Here is an 18,123-nt window from a genome sequence, read left to right as displayed (position 1 = left end):
AAGGAGAGAAATCTAAATCTTCAGCATTCCTAAGGACAAACACTAAAAAAAGTTCAAAGATTTATTTTTGTTTTTTAGAAATAGTGTTTAATAGTGGCTGCCTCTGAAGCAGAAAGTTGCTCTATAATTGGGCCAGGCATTTCTATTTTTCATAACCAACCTTTTAGAACAAGTTGATATTTTAAAACTGTGCATATATAACTGTGATAAAATTTCCTGAAATGAAATAATCCAGACATATAAAAAATATTCTTTTTTTCTTTTGAGATGGAGTCTCACGCTGTCGCCCAGGCTGGAGTATGTGCGATCTTGGCTCGCTGCAACTTCCGCCTCCCAGGTTCAAGTGATTCCCCCGCCTCAGCCTCCGGAGTAGCTGAGATTACAGGCATGCGCCAGCACGCCCAGCTAATTTTTGTATTTTTAGTAGAGATGGGGTTTCGCCATGTTTACCAGGCTGGTCTCAAACCCCTGGGCTCAAGCGATCCGGCCACCTCCACCTCCCAAAGTGCTGGGATTCAGGCCTGACCCACCGCACCTGGCCTAATGCAATGTTGAATAGAAATCATGAGTATGGACATCCTTGCCTTGTTAACTGATCTTAGGTGCAAAAACGCAGTTTTTCACCTTTAAGTATGGTGTGCAGTGGCGCGATCCGATGTGTACCACCACCATGCCAGGCTAATTTTTTTTTTTTTTTTTTTTTTTTTTTTGAGACTCATCGTTCTGTCACCCAGGCTGGAGTGCAGTGGCGCAATCTCGGCTCACAGCAAGCTCCGCCTCCCGAGTTCACGCCATTCTCCTGCCTCAGCCTCCCGAGTAGCTGGGACTCCAGGCGCCGCCACCACGCCCGGCTAATTTTTTGTATTTTTAGTAGAGACGGGATTTCACCGTGTTAGCCAGGATGGTCTCCATCTGACCTCGTGATCCGCCCATCTCGGCCTCCCAAAGTGCTGGGATTACAGGAGTGAGCCACCGCGCCCGGCCTAATTTTTGTATTTTTTGTAGAAACAAGTTTTCACCATATTGCCCAGGCTAAGCTTGAACTCCTGAGCTCAAAGCTATCTACCTGTCTCAGCCTTCCAAAGTGCTGGATTATAGGCATGAGCCACTGTGCCCAGCTAGCTTTAGGTTTTTTGTTTTTTGTTTTTTTTGTTTTTTTGTTTTTATAGATGCCTTTTTACCTACTTGAGGAATTTCCTTTCTTTTCCTAATTTGTTGAGAATTATGATCAGGAACAGATGTTGGATTTTGTCAAACGCTTTTTTGGCATCTATTGAGATGTTAAAAAGATTTTCATTTTTAGACTGTTACTATGATGAATTGCATTTTTTTTAGAAAAATTATAGTGAGATACATATAACACAAAACTTACCATTTAAACCATTTTAAGGTATACAATCCAGTAGCATTAACTACATTTACAACATTGTACAACCATCATCATGACTTAGTTCCAAAATATTTTGATCATCACCCACAGAAATCTCATACTCATTAGTAGTCACTGCATTCCTTTCTCCTCCCAGTCTGTGTAACTACTAATTGGCTTGCTGTCTCTATGGACTTGCCTATTCTAGATATTTCTTATAAACTGAATCATACAATATGTGGCCTTTTGTGTGTGGCCTCCTTCATTTAGTGTGATGTTGTTGAGGTTCATCCATGTTGTAGCGTGTATTAGTACTTAATTCCTTTTTATGAGTGAGTAATATCCAATTGCCTAGGTATACCACATTTTGTTTATGCATTCATCTGTTTATGGATATTTGGGTTTTTAAAAATCTTTCATCTATCTATTTATCCATCTTGAATAGAGCTGCTATGAACATTCATGTACAAGTCTTTGAACACCTGTTTTAAATTCTTTTTGGTATATACCTAACAATAGAATTGCTAGTTAATATAGGAATTATTTCCACAGTGGCTGCACCATTTTACCGTTCCTACCAACAATGTATGAGCATTCCAGTTTCTCCACAATCTGGTCAACACTTATTTTCCTCTTTAAATTTTTTTCCCTTGTGGCAATCCTAGTGGGTATGAAGTGGCGTGTCACTGTGGTGTGGATCTATATATCTGTAATGACTAATAATGCTGATTGCCTTTTCATGTGTCTATTGGCCGTTTTTTATCTCTTCGGAGACATGTCTCATCATGTCCTATGCCTATTTTTTAATTGGTTTATTTGTCTTTTTGTTGTTGAGTGTTTTAAGAGTTCCTTATATATTCTGGATACTAGATCCTTATCGATGTATGATTTGGAAATATTTTCTCCCATTCTATGCGTTGTTTTTCCACTCTCTTGATAGGGTCCTTGGATGCACTACAGTTTTTACATTTGATGAAGTTGGCCAGGCACGGTGGCTCATGCCTGTAATCCCAGCACTTTGGGAGACTGAGGCAGGTGTATCATCTGAGGTCAGGAGTTCGAGACCATCCTGGCCAACATGATGAAACCCCATCTCTATTAAAAATACAAAAATTTAGCCAGTTGTAGTGGCTGGCACCTGTAATCCCAGCTACTCGGGAGGCTGAGTGAAGAGAATTGCTTGAACCCGGGAGGCGGAGGTTGCAGTGAGCAAAGATAGTGCCACCGCACTCCAGCCTGGGTAACAAAAGTGAAACTCTGTCTCAAAAAATAAAAATAAAAATAAATAAATACACCTGATGAAGTTTAATTTATGTTACAGAGGCTGGCCTTGAACTCCTGGGCTCAAGCGATCCCATCTCCTCAGCCTCCCAAGTAGCTGGGACTGCAGTGTGCACCATCCCAGCCAGCTTATTTTTTGTTCGGTTGATTTTGCTTTTTGCTTTCATTGTCATATTTAAGAAGTTGTTTCCAAATCCAGGGTCCTCAAGATTTGCTCCTGTATTTTCTTCTAAGAATGTTACAGTTAGCTCTTAAATTTAGGCCTTTGATCCATTTTGAGGTAATTTTTATATATGCTAAGGATCCAACTTCACTATTTTGCATGTGGCTATGCAGTTATCTCACATTGGTTGATTTGGTTTTTTTTTTTTTTTAGTTTTGAGACGGAGTCTCGCTCTGTCACCCAGGTTGGAGTGCAGTGGCATGATCTCTACTCATTGAAACCTCTGCCTCCTGGGTTCAAGCGATTCTCCTGCCTCAGCCTCCCGAGTAGCTGGGATTATAGGCACCTGACACCATGCCCGGCTAATTTTTTTTTTTTTTTGTAGATATGAGGTTTCACCATGTTGGCCGGACTGGTCTCAAACTCCTGACCTTAGGTGATCTGCCCGCCTCGGCCTCCCAAAGTGCTGGGATTATAGGTGTGAGCCACCTCACCCAGCCACATTGATTGATTTTTGAATGATAATCTAACCTTGTATTTCTGGGATATACCCAATTTTGTCATCCTGTGCAATCCTGTTTATATATTATTGGATTTGATTGGTTAAAATTTAGCTAAGAACTTTTGTGTCTGTATTCATGAGGGCTCTCCTTCTGCAGTTTTCTTGTCTTTGGTCTCTGGTATCAGAATAAAGCTATCTTCATGAAGTAGGAACTATTTTCTTCTTTTCACTTTTCTGGATGATTTTGTGTGGAATTGGTATTTTTTTTTTTTTTTTTTTTTTTTTTTGAGACGGAGTCTCGCTCTGTCTCCCTGGCTGGAGTTGCAGTGGCCGGATCTCAGCTCACTGCAAGCTCCGCCTCCCGGGTTCACGCCATTCTCCTGCCTCAGCCTCCCGAGTAGCTGGGACTACAGGCGCTGCCACCTCGCCCGGCTAGTTTTTTGTATTTTTTAGTAGAGACGGGGTTTCACCATGTTCACCAGGATGGTCTCGATCTCCTGACCTCGTGATCCACCCGTCTCGGCCTCCCAAAGTGCTGGGATTACAGGCTTGAGCCACCGCGCCCGGCCGGTTTTTTTTTTTAATTAATGTTTCATTGAAGTCACCAGTGAAGCTACCTCGATCTGGAATTTACTTTCAGGGAAAGTTTTTAACTATAACTTCAATGTATTTAAAAGATTTAGGCTATTCAGGCCATTGATTCCTTCTTGTTTGAATTTGATTATTTGTACCTTTCAATGAACGTGTTTATTTTATCTAAGTTATCCAATGTATTGGTATAAAGCTGCTCCTCATATTCCCCTAATATTTTAATATTTATAGAATCTGTAGTGATGTCACTTCTCTCATTTCTGATATTGGTAATGTGTGTCTTCTTTTGTTTTTCCCATCAGTCTGCTAAAGGATTATGGATTTTATTAGCTTTTGAAAAGAACCAGCTTTTGATTTCATTGATTCTTCTGTATAGTTTTTCTGTTTACTCCTTCATTGATTTCTGCTTTTATCGTTTAATTTCCTTTATTCTGTTTACCATGAGCTGCATTTGCTCTTCTATTTTTAGTTTAAGATGGAATCTGAGCATTGATTTGAAACCTTAATTCTTTTTGACTAGTGGTGTCTAGTACTATATATTTCCCTCTAAGTACTGCTTTAACTACATCCTAAAAATTTTGATACATTGTTTTTTCTTTTTCATTCAGTTTAAAATACTTTCTATTTTCACTTGTGATTTTTTTTTCCTTTAACCTATGGACTACTTAGAAGTGTGTTACCTAGTCTCCAAATATTTGAGGATTTTCCAAATATTTTTTAGCTATTGATTTCTATTTAATTCTATTGTGGTCAGACAACGTACTTTTTCTTGAACCCTTGAAAATTTATTGAAACTTGTTTTTGGGGCCAAAATATAGTCTATCTTGTTAAATGCTCTGTGTGTACTCAGAAAAAAAGTGTGTACTTTGCTTTTTTTTTTTTTTTGAGACAAGGTCTGGCACTACCACCAGGCTGGAGTGCAGTGGCTCCATCTCAGCTCACTGTAACCTCTGCCTCCGTGGTCTCAAGGGATCCTCCTACCTTCTACCTACCTGGAAATCAACAGCTAAAAAATATTTGGAAAATCCCCAAATTTTTGGAGACTAGGTAAGTCACTTCCAAGTAGCCCATGGGTTAAAGAAAAAAAATCAAAAAGGAAAATAGAAAGTATTTTAAACCTTTCTTATAGGGCATGACTGCTGGCGATGAATACTTTCAGCTTCTTTTTTTTTAAATGGAGTCTCGCTCTTTCATCCAGGCTGGAGTGCATGGCACAATCTCGGCTCGCCACAACCTCACAACCTCCACCTCCCAGAGTCAAGCAATCCTTGTGCCTCAGCTTCCCAAGTAGCTGGGACTGCAGGCGTACGCTGCCACGCCTGGCTAAGTTTTGTATTTTTAGTAGAGATGGGTTTTGCCATGTTGGCCAGGCTGGTCTTGAACTCCTGACGTCAGGTGATCCACCCACCTCAGCCTCCCAAGGTGTTGGGATTACAGGCGTGAGCCACCGTGCCCAGCCTACTTTCAGCTCCTGTATATCTAAAAAAGTCCTTATTTTGTCTTCATTTTTAAAAGATATTTTTGCCACATACAGCACTCTAAATTAATGGCTAAGTTTTTGGGGTTATTTTGGTTTTTGTTTTCCAAAGAGGAATGAAGATATCCCAGTCTTGGATAGGTCATGCGTTGAACAGTACTTAGGTGAATATGCTGTTGGGACCCGTGCAGATCTTAGACCTTCGCTCTGTGCAGTTCTCACCTCTTCCATATGCTGCCATGCAAATTCCAGCTGCTTTGTCCTCCTCATACCCCTGGCAATGTCTCATGAGTCAGGGAGACCGCCTCCCCATGGGGACCACTCCCTGGAAACTTGCTCCAGCCAGTCAAAGGTCCCATTTGTTTCCCATATCTCAGAGATCACTGTTCTTCATTGTCTGATATCAAATGTCTTGAAAACAGTTGTTTCATATATTTTGCCAGCTTTTTAGTTCTTTCAGATAATATAGTAAGTTCAGTCATTCTTACTCCATCTGTGCCACGCACAGAAGTTGTCCGTATGTTTTATTTGGCGTATATGTAAGTAAGGCAAGCCCTGTTATTTAGCGCTACTCTCTGGCTTTGAAGGTCTTGGAATGTACTGGAAAAATGTTGGAGTCGTGGGGCAGGGCACGGTGGCTCACGCCTGTAATCCCAGCACTTTGGGAGGCCGAGGTGGGCGGATCACGAGGTCAGGAGATCAAGACCATCCTGGCCAACACAGTGAAACCCCATCTCTACTAAAAATACAAAAAATTAGCTGGGCGTGGTGGTGGGCGCCTGTAGTCTCAGCTACTCGGGAGGCTGAGGCAGGAAAATGGCGTGAACCCGGGAGGCGGAGCTTGCAGTTAGCCGAGATCACACCACTGCACTCCAGCCTGGGCAACAGTGCAAGACTCCATCTCAAAAAAAAAAAAAAAAATGGAGTCATGGGAACAAAAGAGTATTCTAGTTTAGAGATCCAGATTGAAAGTTGCTTTACCTCTCTGTTTCTAAAATTTGGGAGGTGACTACTATTAACATCAATAACCTTTTTTGGTGTAAGTTCTCTGATTCAACACCATCAATGTTTCCTCAACTTTAGGGTCGTGTTACATGTAGATAGAGATTCCTGGTTGAAGTGTAGAACCTATGTCCTGGATTTTGCCTTTCTGCTTATTACCATAGTTCCCAGGTAGCTATATTGCTGTCATAATCTCCACTTCAGAAACAAGAGATGAGTAAGTGTGTGGTACAGGTTCTGGCTTCCCGCCTCCGTTCTAAGTTGGCTACCTTTCCTAAAGTGAGATATTTCTGATGTATTTTGTAATAATTTATAAAGTAGTCATCTCCCAGCTTCACAACTGAAAGTGTTAAGGGGAGGCAGAAACTTTGCAACTGTATACTCCTTGGTTCCCTACTGACAATGTCCAACTGACCAGTGACAACTGTCATTCTTGGTTATATGGAAAGAAGCTACTGGTCTCATAACAACGTTCCGGAAAGCGAATTCCAGGAGGTTGTTTTTCTGGTGTATGTATACTTAATATTTTCATCCATGCCTTTACAAACGATTTCTCCACTGTCCGGGATCTTTAGAGATCACCCGAGTGGAATTGAGTGTTGCTGCAAGAACTCTTTTCCTTCAGCATCCAGAAAATCAGAAGAGAAAGTTTTTCCTAGAATACATGGATGGCAAACCACTCTGTGGCCTCTTTTTCTGCCGCATCAACTCTCCAGCCTTATCAATTTTTGTTAAACGGGTGAAATTGGCTCATAGTGAATGTCTAGAGCAAGCTTTGTGTGTTCAGAGGTGTGTGTATCTAAAGGGAAAGCCGGTGTCTTTTCATTGATGTCAGCGGAGTGGAAATGGGAGCAGATGGGTATTTTGATGATATGCATAAAAGCTTCTGCTCTTTCTGATCGTCTGTTGGTGAAGCAACCTCCTTCTCTCCTAGTATCCTTTTATACATCACACATAACATTTAGACCTCCAGGACATACTTAATGTGAAAGAGAAAAAATGCTGGCATTAAATATGCCTGCGAATGGCACCCACCATTCCAATAGATCTGTGAATGCACAGACTGAGTCAGAGGTGTTGAAGGAAAGCCCGGGTGACATATTATGAGAGCCACTCCTCGTCTCTAGAAACAAATGCCTCAGTGAATAGGACTGTTACCCTTTTTTTTTTCACCAGTGTTGCTCTGTTTCCATTTGCATTTCCAGAAGTGACCCAGTTCTGAGTTTTCTTGCTTCACACATCAAAGCTCACAGCCTTCGTAACTGGGTGGAACAAGCAAGTGGAAAGGTAGCATTGTTTTCTCTTATAGCACCATGTCAGCTACTATAAAAGATCTCTTTTGATCACAAGGGACTTAAATATGTGAACATTGGGGCTTGTAGTGATTTGTGCCTTTTCAACTAAGCAGGATATTAAAACATAAAGCCAAAATTGAGGTAACATCTGACAGCCAGTTCAGGGACCACAGACTTGGAAAGGCCTTTGGCAATCAACATTCCTTCTTTGTCAACCCAGAAGCTTTGGATCAATCCCCACTCCTCAAAGTTTCCTTGGAGTACCTCACAGCCTAGTACCCACCCTTGAAATTGCACTTGAAAAGTAATTTCTTTTCTTTGCCAAGTTAACAATACCATGACCTAGCCAAATAGTTCCTTACTGTACACCTGAGTTTTAAAGGCGTGGCATTCAGGTGTCTCAAATTTCAAAAGCCTGAAACTTGGCATAACTCCTGATAAGCCTCATAGCTTCCTTTTTTCTTTTCTTTCCCTTCTTCTTTCTTTCTGCCATCCCTCCCTCCTTCTCTTTCTCTCTCTCTTTCTTCCTTTTTACTTATTTTTCAAGATAACTTAGTTTGCAAAAAGAAAACCATCTGTCTCACAAGCCTATGGCCTCCATTTGACAAGACTCAATAAAACATAATTGTTAGTGAGACCGCTCATGCTTTGTTCGTTACCTCGGGTCAGTAGCCAAGGAGTGACCCAACCCTCCAGTTGCGGAGGTAAAGCAGTTCCTTCTGGGGCACATTCAATTCCAGGATGTTTTGTTGAGACTCCTAACCAGGGTTCCTATAGTGACAGCCCATTAAAGGTATTAGCACCTGCCCACCTGGTGCTAAAAAGGGGCTGGGAGCACGCTGGGCCCTCTCAGAAGTTACCAGATGACAACACATCCACTCTCATTATTTTCCATTTCCTCCCTTTGTATCATTTGAGAAAAACGTCACAATTATTTGGGGTAGAGAAAATTTTTTTATAGAAAGCCTATCCTATTTTCCTTTGCTTTAAAGACATCTTCAAGCATGATGTATGTAATCAGAGGAATGATGAACACAGAGAATTTGAAATAACTGACGGATGTTTGTCTTGAGATAGTTTTAAAATCTGGTGATAGGATGGTGTTAACCGTATATGAGTGGAGGGTAGGAGGGTTCCTCCCAGCTGAATTTTTTGAACATGGGATGCATTATGCCTGTGCTCTCCCATGCATGATTCTAATTTGGAAGCTGATCCAAATTAGTAAACCTAAGTAAACCTCTTTTTAGGGAGTTTGAATTTTTTTTTTTTTTTTTTTTTTTTTGACACAGGATCTCACTCTGTTGCCTAGGCTGGAGTGCAGTGGTGCAATCTCGGCTCACTGCAGCCTCTGCCTCCTGGGTTCTTCAAGCCATTCTTGTGCCTTAGCCTCCTGAGTAGCTGGGACGACAGGCACGCACCACTATGTCAGGCTAATTTTTGTATTTTTAGTAGAGACGGGATTCTGCCATGTTGCCCAGGCTGGTCTCGAACTCCTGGCCTCAAGTGATCTGCCCGCCTCGGCCTCCCGAGATGCTGGGACTACAGGTGTGAGCCACTGCACCCAGCCAAGCTTGAATTCTTGATCTCAGTCTCCTCACGCCCATGCCTTATTTTGATCTGTCTTTTATTTTACATAATGAGACATCTCGATTTTTACATCAGTGAAAGGGTGCCATTTCATAAAATACCAAGATGGTTGCACTTTCCAGGAGTAGCATTTCAGATCTCACATATATTCAGCCTTGACAGAAGGCTTAGTTTAAAATGTCTAAAGGCATGTACAAAGAAAGAAAGAATAGCAGAGTGCTAGCATTGCCCCCTTTGGAACTGGACTTAGCCTTGAAAAGCAGCCATTATGTGAATGAGAGGGATAAAGATGCTAAGAAGAGGCCAGGGGATTCTATGATGGAAAGACTAAGTCTCCTAAAACTAAGTTCATGACTTGAGTCTCATCAGTTGAGTGTCTTGTAGGTCCAAAGCACGGATGTCATAAAGATAATGACTGTGCTTAGTTTGCTTAGTTTTTGTGCACAATTTCTTTTGTTTAACTGCAACTCTATCAGACAGGGGGACAAGAATGGAACCTCTGCAGTTTACCCACGTATATTTTGATTTGTAACTTGCTGTACAGAAAAGTTGTAGGAAGTGGGGGAGGGTAAAACGCCCCTAGTTAGAAATATAAACTTGTTTCATAGAAGGAACATAAAGCAACAGCAGAAGTGAGTGCTCACAAGTGGCTTTCTTCGGGCTGTTCAGAACAGACAGAGTATTGTGTTCCGTACTGGCTGATCCAGTCTTTGCTTTCATGGTTTTCTGCTCCTTGAGCCAGAATATTGGCCGGCATTTTTCAGAAGTTGTAATTATTACACACTGTGCCTGCAGGGGCATGAAGAGCCAAAGAAGCTTCAAGATTGAAAACTGTGGGTTGGGAAACAGCAAGCCACTGGGTTCAGCTTTTGGGTTTATATCATCAACCAGCGACTGATCAATTCTTTCAAAAAATAAAGAAATTAATCTAGGGACCTCATTTTGCATTCCTACCAAAATTGCAGAGAAACAATAACAACTTGACTGCACCCTTCACCCAGAAGGAACTTTGCTCATGAAAGACATAAATCATTTTGTAGAGCAGAACGTTCTTTGAAAGCTCTGAGTAGAAGAAAGCACTTGCTTAAGGAACTTAATTGATAGAAACTAGCAGTTTGGACAGGGCTGCCTGAGTTCAAAGGCACCGCTTTTAATCCCAAACTATTTTAATTTTACTTAACTTTTATTTCTTTCTGAGTGACTACACTGCAAACTGCAAACTTCTATTAATCTACTGCCAAGTAATTTTTCTTAAGAAGGTGGATACTTTGCAAGATCCATCGCCAGGAGATGGCTGTCAGGAATGCGGGTAGTACGGTTTTGTGTAGATAAAAACTGAGGCACAGGAAAGTAGGTCATTCTGTTTTATATGTGGAACAGATTCTGGCTCTGGCAGTTTGCTCTGATGGAAAACAATAAGGGACTAGTACTTCTTTAAGTTTGGAAATGTAATGCCTCTGGCAATACAGGATCTTGGAGCGTGGAGGCTAATGTTTTCATAGTTGGGATTTCATGTTAGTAGAACAGCCAAAATGTCAACTGTTTGCAAGGAGAGTCATCCAATTCACACATATGCCGCTGGAGAGAAAGCCTAGCTTCAGGAGATGACAGTTAACATTTTGGGGATGAACGGGAAGAGTGCAGAAACAGCCCACTGCAGCCAAGAAATGAGTGGTTGTTGGAAGAACCGCTTTAGCAAAATTGTTCTTTCTTTCATTGCTAGCACACGAGACTTGTAACATTGCATTCAGACTTTCACACTATGTGTTTTTGTTTTTTTTTTTTTTCTTTTTCTTTTTTTTTTTTTTTTTGGCCCATTTGAGAGTTAAGAGCTTACAAAAGTGACTAGGTTGGATAACTTCAGCAGAATTGATTTCTTCGAAACAGCAAATGGGCCAACTTTGACTAGTTTATCTTCATAAAATGGATGGCCAGAATTACAACATATTTGGTCATTTTGGCCATCTTAATAACTGACACAGATCAATACCTCAGCCACTTTTTTTCTTTTTTTTTTTTTTTTTTTTTTGAGACGGAGTCTCGCTCTGCCGCCCAGGCTGGAGTGCAGTGGCCGGATCTCAGCTCACTGCAAGCTCCGCCTCCCGGGTTCACGCCATTCTCCTGCCTCAGCCTCCCGAGTAGCTGGGACTACAGGCGCCGCCACCTCGCCCGGCTATTTTTTTGTATTTTTTAGTAGAGACCGGGTTTCACTGTGTTAACCAGGATGGTCTCGATCTCCCGACCTCGTGATCCGCCCGTCTCGGCCTCCCAAAGTGCTGGGATTACAGGCTTGAGCCACCGCGCCCGGCCACTGTTTTTCTTGACACTTATTCTCTAGAGAAAAAAGTTGATTTATTGAGATGCCTCTTCCTTTTTGTGACTCTTAGTCTTTGTACTGTCTTGCGAATAACTGCTTGTCTGTATTACTGAGGTCATTCTTTAGTTTTGAAGGACGAGAATATTGGTTTTTATTGGCTTCAAGAGTGTGGTCCAGGATAGTTTTTTAAAAACCCACATAATCTGGTGTATTTAGTGTTGTATAGATATTGTTTAGTGCACTATCGTTTAAGGCTGGCACTACTGAATATGAAACAGTTGAAAATCAACTGACCAACAAACTATCTTAAAATGGCACAATCGTGAGCTACTCAAAGAAATGTACCACCTCACACATTCAAAACACAGAAATCACAGAACACACATTCTGTCCGAAAAGCAGAAAATAACACATGTTGATAAGAACATGGAGAAATAGGAATCCTGGTGCACTGTTGTGGGAATGCAAAATGGTGCAGCCACTAAGGAAAATATTAGGATTGTTCCTCCAAAAATTAAAAACAGAATTAGCATGTGATTCAGTAGTTCTACTTCTAGATATATATTCAAAATAATTGAAATCAGGGACTCAATAGATACCCGTGTATCCATGTTCATAGCAGCATTACTCACAATAGCCGAAAGGTGAAAGCAACTCAAGTGGCCACGAATGGGTAAGATAAATATGGGTAAATATATACAATGGGAATACTATTCAGCCTTAAAAAGGAAGGAAATTCTGACACATGTTACAACATGGATGAAACTTTGAAGATGTTATGTTAAATTTAAAAAGCCAGTCACAAAAACACAAATACTACATGATTCCACCCATAACAGGTACCTAGAGTAGTCACACTCATAGACACAGAAAGTGGAATGATGGTTGCCTAGGGCTGGGGGGAGGAGGAAATGGAGAGTTAGTGTTTCATGGGTACAGTTTCAGTTGGAAAAGATAAGAAAGTTGACATGGATGGTGGCGATGGTTGCACATACAATGTGAATATATTAAGTGTTAATGCCATTGAACTGTATGTTTAATAATGGTTCAGCTGGTACATTTTATGTTATATATATTTTATCATAATAAAAAATAAGTAAACTATTAGGCCTGGAAGTGACTTTAAAAAAAAAAAGAAATACAGGGCAGGGTAACAGACACATGGTGCTATCTTCAGTGGACTTATATTCTGTCATCGTTTCCTGCCTTCTCCAGAGGCCAGCAAAGCTCTTTTTGTATGTCTTCAATGACTTCAGGCCCACACATTCCTTGCCCGTTGTCTGAGAAAGAGTTCTTCATTACTCTCCTCTTCTCCCTCCCCTCCCACCTTCCACATGTTCTCCCCTTCATTGCAGGGTTCAGCCAGAGATATACAGGGCGCTTTGGTTGAGAAACACTGATCTCATGGACATCCATGTAAAATGCTCAGACTTAATCTGTGAACAAGGTGTCTTTCATCACCTTGCTAGAACTGTGAAAAGAAAATTAAAGGCGCAGGTGAGGGCAGAAATACAGAGCCCTAATAGAGAACTATAAGCTGATGTTTGCTCCCAAGGCTTTGTACCTGCATGACTAAGAGAAAGGTAAACCCTTACCAGGCAAACGAGTTTTAATTTTAAGAGGAAGCTATTGAAATCTCAGTTTGGGCTGAGTGTGGTGGCTCACACCTTGTAATCCCAGCACTTTGGGAGGCAGAGGCAGGCAGATCGCCTGAGGTCAGGAGGTCGAGACCAGTCTGGCCAACTTGGCAAAACCCCATCTCTACTAAAAATACAAAAATTAGGTGGGCATAGTGGTGCATGACTGTAATCCCAGCTATTTGGGAGACTGAGGCAGGAGAATCGCTTGAACCAGGGAGTCTGAGGTTGCAGTGAGCTGAGATTGTGCCACTGCACTCCAGCCTGGGCAGCAGAGCAAGACTCTGTCTCAAGAAAGAAAGAGAGAGAGAGAGAGAAAGAGAGAGAGAAGGAAGGAAAGAAGGAAGGAAGGAAGGAAGGAAGGAAGGAAGGAAGGAAGGAAGGAAGGAAGGAAGGAAGGAAGGAAAGAAGGAAGGAGGGAGAGGGAGGGAGGGAGGGAGGGAGGGAGGAAGGAAAGAAGGAAGGAAGGAAGAAAAGAAGGAAGACACTTACTTCAGTTAGCTTTCAGGAAGTCTTTGGTAAGAGTTGCCCCTGGAAAAATGTGGCTTCGCAGGATTCATGGTAGTTTTGGTCCAGGTTAGGTTATGTTTTTCCACATTTTTTTTTCTTTTCTTTCTTTTTTTTTTTTTTTTGAGATGGAGTTGCCCAGGCTGGAGTGCAATGGCGCGATCTCAGTTCACTACAACCTCCGTTTCCTGGGTTCAAGCTATTCTCCTGCCTCAGCCTCCCGAGTAGGTGGGATTACAGGCATGCATCACCATGCCCAGCTAATTTTTTTTGTATTTTTAGTAGAGACGGGATTTTTCCATGTTGATCAGGCTGGTCTCAAACTCCCGACCTCAGGTGATCTGCCCACCTCGGCCTCCCAAAGTGCTGGAATTACAGGCGTGAGCCACCACGCCTGGCCTTTCTTCCCATTTCTTTTTTTCTTTTCTTTTTCTTTTTCTTTTTTTTTTTTTTTTGAGACGGAATCTCGCTCTGTCACCCAGGCTAGAGTGCGGTGGCGCAATCTCAGGTCACTGCAACCTCCGCCTCCTGGGTTCATGCTATTCTCCTGCCTCAGCCTCCCCAGTAGCTGGGACTACAGGTGCTTGCCACCACACCCAGCTAATTTTTGGTATTTTTAAGTAGAGACGGGATTTCACCGTGTTAGCCAGGATGGTCTCGATCTCCTGACCTCGTGATCCGCCCGTCTTGGCCTCCCAAAGTGCTGGGATTACAGGCATGAGCCACCGCGCTGGGCCCTTTCTCCCTATTTCTAAGCAAATTACCCAGACTAAGATACCAGTGAATTGTTTCCTTACTCATCACCAACCTGAATTTCAGGACTTAAGTCACCCCATATTTGGGGAGGAAGTGGGACACTTCAGGTAAGGAATGATAGAGATGGACATTCTACTGGCTTTAATAGTTCAGCGCTTTGTCCCAATTTTGTTCAAGCGTAAAATTTCTCTTGATACGCTTTAATATTCCATATTGAGCAAACATGAGATTCGTGCTCTTCACATTGAAGCTATGACAATCAATGTGCTTGCCTCAAGGGTCTACCCCTGCCACCACCACCCCCAACACACACACACACACACACACACACACACACACACACACAGAAGATTGAGAAGATGAGACTTCTAATGGTCACACCCGGTGGGTAAAGTAGAAAGTAGTTTTGCTTCAAGAAATATCCTTGCCAGGTGCAGTGGCTGACACCTGTAATCTCAGCACTTTGGGAGGCCGAGGCAGGCAGATCACTTGAGGTCAGTAGTTTGAAACCAGCCTGGCCAACATGGTGAAACTTCTTCTCTACTAAAAATACAAAAATTAGCCGGATATGGTGGCATATACCTATAATCTCAGCTACTCGGGAGGCTGTGGTGGGAGAATCGCTTGAACCCGGGAGGTGGAGGTTGCTGTGAGCCAAGATCGCGCCGCTGCACTCCAGCCTGGCTCCAAAAAACAAGCAAACAAACAAACAAAAAAGAGAAAGGAAAAGATAAGAAAGAAAGAAATATCCTCTAACTAAATTTCTTTATTCTATTCTCCCAAGTTTCCGCAGGTTCACTCGATCCAACAGTGTGACGACAGCAGTACAGGCCGACCTGGACTTCCATGATAATCTGGAAAATTCTCTGGAATCTATAGAGGACAATTCGTGTCCTGGCCCAATGGCCAGACAGTTCTCCCGCGATGCCAGCACCTCCACAGTCAGCATTCAGGGCTCAGGAAACCATTACCACGCCTGTGCCGCCGATGATGACTTTGACACGGATTTTGACCCCTCTATTCTGCCTCCTCCGGACCCCTGGATTGACTCTATCACTGAAGACCCTCTGGAGGCCGTGCAAAGGTCAGTGTGCCACCGGGACGGCCACTGGTTCCTGAAGCTGCTCCAGGCAGAGCGAGACCGCATGGAGGGGTGGTGCCAACAGATGGAGCGGGAAGAACGGGAAAACAGCCTGCCCGAAGACAGTAAGTAATGCCACCCACCGCGCCACACCCGTCCCCTGGGGCTGGGGTTGCTTTGCGTGTGCAGACCTTGTTGTTTTCTTCTCTGCCAGCTTCACTTGTATAACCTTGACGTTCCACACCCCAAACCAGAACACGAAGGCGAGCTAGGCGATCCCAGCTGAGTCCAGAAGTGCCTGCGCAGCACAAAACCAAGAAAAGCCCTGGTAGACAGATGTAGCACTGTCCTTAGCTCTAGGCCCATGACGTTCTCTTTCTCTCTGAAAATACCAAGCTCTGCGTGGAGGTGCTTTCATGTCTCTAACTTGGTCCCTCTTCTCCAAGATGATCCTGGAATGTCGCTGATTCTCAGAGGATTGAAAATAGTTCTAAACAAAACGTCTCGTGTATCCCACGAATACAGACATCTACTATATACCCACAAAATTCTTTTTAAATAAAAAAAGAAAATAATTCTAACTAGCCCAGTGCAGTGGTGCCCACCTGTAGTCCCAGCTGATTCAAAAGACTGAGGTGGAAGGATCGCTCGAGTCCGGGGGTTAGAGGCTGCAGTGAGCTGTGATCACACCACTGCACTGCACTGGGTGCCTGGGTGACAGAGCAAGACCCCAGCTCTAAAAATAAATATATAAATAATGCTAACTTTTTCAAGGTCCATAGATACTGGTACATTGGGGATTCATATTCTTTATGATTTTGTTATTCTCATCAACATACAGCATTAAAACAAGGCTTATAATGTATAGGCCAGTAGAAACCTCCACCTATTTGCCTTCTTGTCTGTCTGACAGGTGCTTTCTCTTAGGATTTACAGAGGCAAACCCTTTAGCTGCTATAGTAATACATTTTATAATCTTATTACAATTGAATGGGCTAAAGTGAAATACATGATGCATACATAAAATAAATAATGGACACTATTTTTTGCCCACTATTCTTTTCTTTCTTTTTTCAGACAGGGCCTCACTCCTTACCCAAGTTGGAGTGCAGTGGCGCAATCATGGCTCACCCCAGCCTCGACCTCCCAAGTAGTTGGGACTGCAGGCATGCACCCCATGCTGATTTTTGTATTTTTGGTAGCGGCAGCGTTTTGCCATGTTGCCCAGGCTGGTCTTGAACTACTGAACTGAAGCAATCTGCCCACCTCGGCCGCCCAAAGTGCTGGGATTACAGTCGTGAGACACTGTGCCCAGCCTGCACACTATTATTTTCAAACTTGACCTTTTAACATTTGAAAAAGAAAAATTAACAATTGAAAAAGAAAAATTATCAAATTATATTAACAGTTGAAAAAGAAAAATTGTCAAATTATCTCAATTCTGAGGCATGTTTTACATATTTTCAACAATTCTGAAATTAGACTGTAGCTTATTTATAATCAGTATGTATTTTATTTTATTTTATTTTATTTTATTTTATTTATTTTTTTGAGACGGAGTCTCACTCTGTCGCCCAGGCTGGAGTCCAGTGGGGCGATCTCAGTTCACTGCAAGCTCTGCCTCCCGGGTTCAGGCCATTCTCCTGCCTCAGCGTCCCGAGTAGCTGGAACTACAGGCACCCGCCACCACGCCCGGCTACTTTTTTTGTATTTTTAGGAGAGACGGGGTTTCACCATGTTAGCCAGGATGGTCTCGATCTCCTGACCTCGTGATCTGCCTGTCTGGGCCTCCCAAAGTGCTGGGATTACAGGTGTGAGCCACCACGCCCAGCCATCAGTATGTATTTTAATGTTGTATGTTTATTTTCCTCTGAAACGTTATTATTAAATTAATGGTGGATCCTCCAACTGATGATATTTTTGAAACAAAGAAATTTGGTGGTAGGCATTAATGCCTACTTCATGTCTATGTGGGAAGGATCTAAAAGAGTATTGCTATGAAGTAACTTTTTAGACTTGTTTTTTAAATTACTTTTTCAATTTTTATTATGAACTTTTTCTTTTTTTTTATGAGACGGAGTTTCGCTTTTGTTGCCCAAGCTGGAGTGCGATGGTGCGATCTTGGCTCACCACAACGTCCGCCTCCTGGGTTCAAGCTATTCTCCTGCCTCAGCCTCCCAAGTAGCTGGGATTATAGGCATGTGCCACCACATGCAGCCACTTTTGTATTTTTAGTAGAGAAGGGGTTTGTTGGTCTAGCTGGTCTTGAACTCCTGACCTCAGGTGATCCACCAGCCTCGGCCTCCCAAAGTGCTGGGATTAAAGGCATAAACCACCATGCCCGGCCTATTATGAACATTTTTAAACATGCACAAAAGTAGAGAGTTTAACATGATGAGTACCCATGTATTCTCACCTGCTTCAACAACTGGTCAGTCTTATCTCCCCCATTAGTAGTTATTGTTGTCAGAGTATTTTTAAGAAAATCCAGGGCCAGGTGTGGTGGCTCATACCTGTAATCCCAGCACTTTGGGAGGCTAAGGCAGGAGGATTGCTTG

At 42.5% G+C, this 18,123-nt stretch overlaps 1 protein-coding gene across 30 annotated transcripts in view; it reads left to right on the top strand.

Moving 5' to 3' along the window:
• The window catches only part of DLGAP1 (DLG associated protein 1), a 961,867-nt gene that overhangs the window by 904,077 nt on the left and 39,667 nt on the right, over positions 1–18,123 (top strand). For all 30 annotated transcript variants that reach the window (XM_074022767.1, XM_045378186.2, XM_045378189.2 and 27 more), the window contains one exon: positions 15,269–15,690. In XM_074022767.1, the coding sequence (XP_073878868.1) occupies positions 15,269–15,690 (422 nt within the window). The remainder of the gene's footprint in view (positions 1–15,268; positions 15,691–18,123) is intronic.

Source organism: Macaca fascicularis, chromosome 18 (genome assembly GCF_037993035.2).
Source record: "Macaca fascicularis isolate 582-1 chromosome 18, T2T-MFA8v1.1".
NCBI classification, from domain to species: Eukaryota; Metazoa; Chordata; class Mammalia; order Primates; family Cercopithecidae; genus Macaca; species Macaca fascicularis.
Note: the sequence above shows the minus strand (reverse complement) of the source record. Positions and strands in the feature narration are given on the sequence as shown.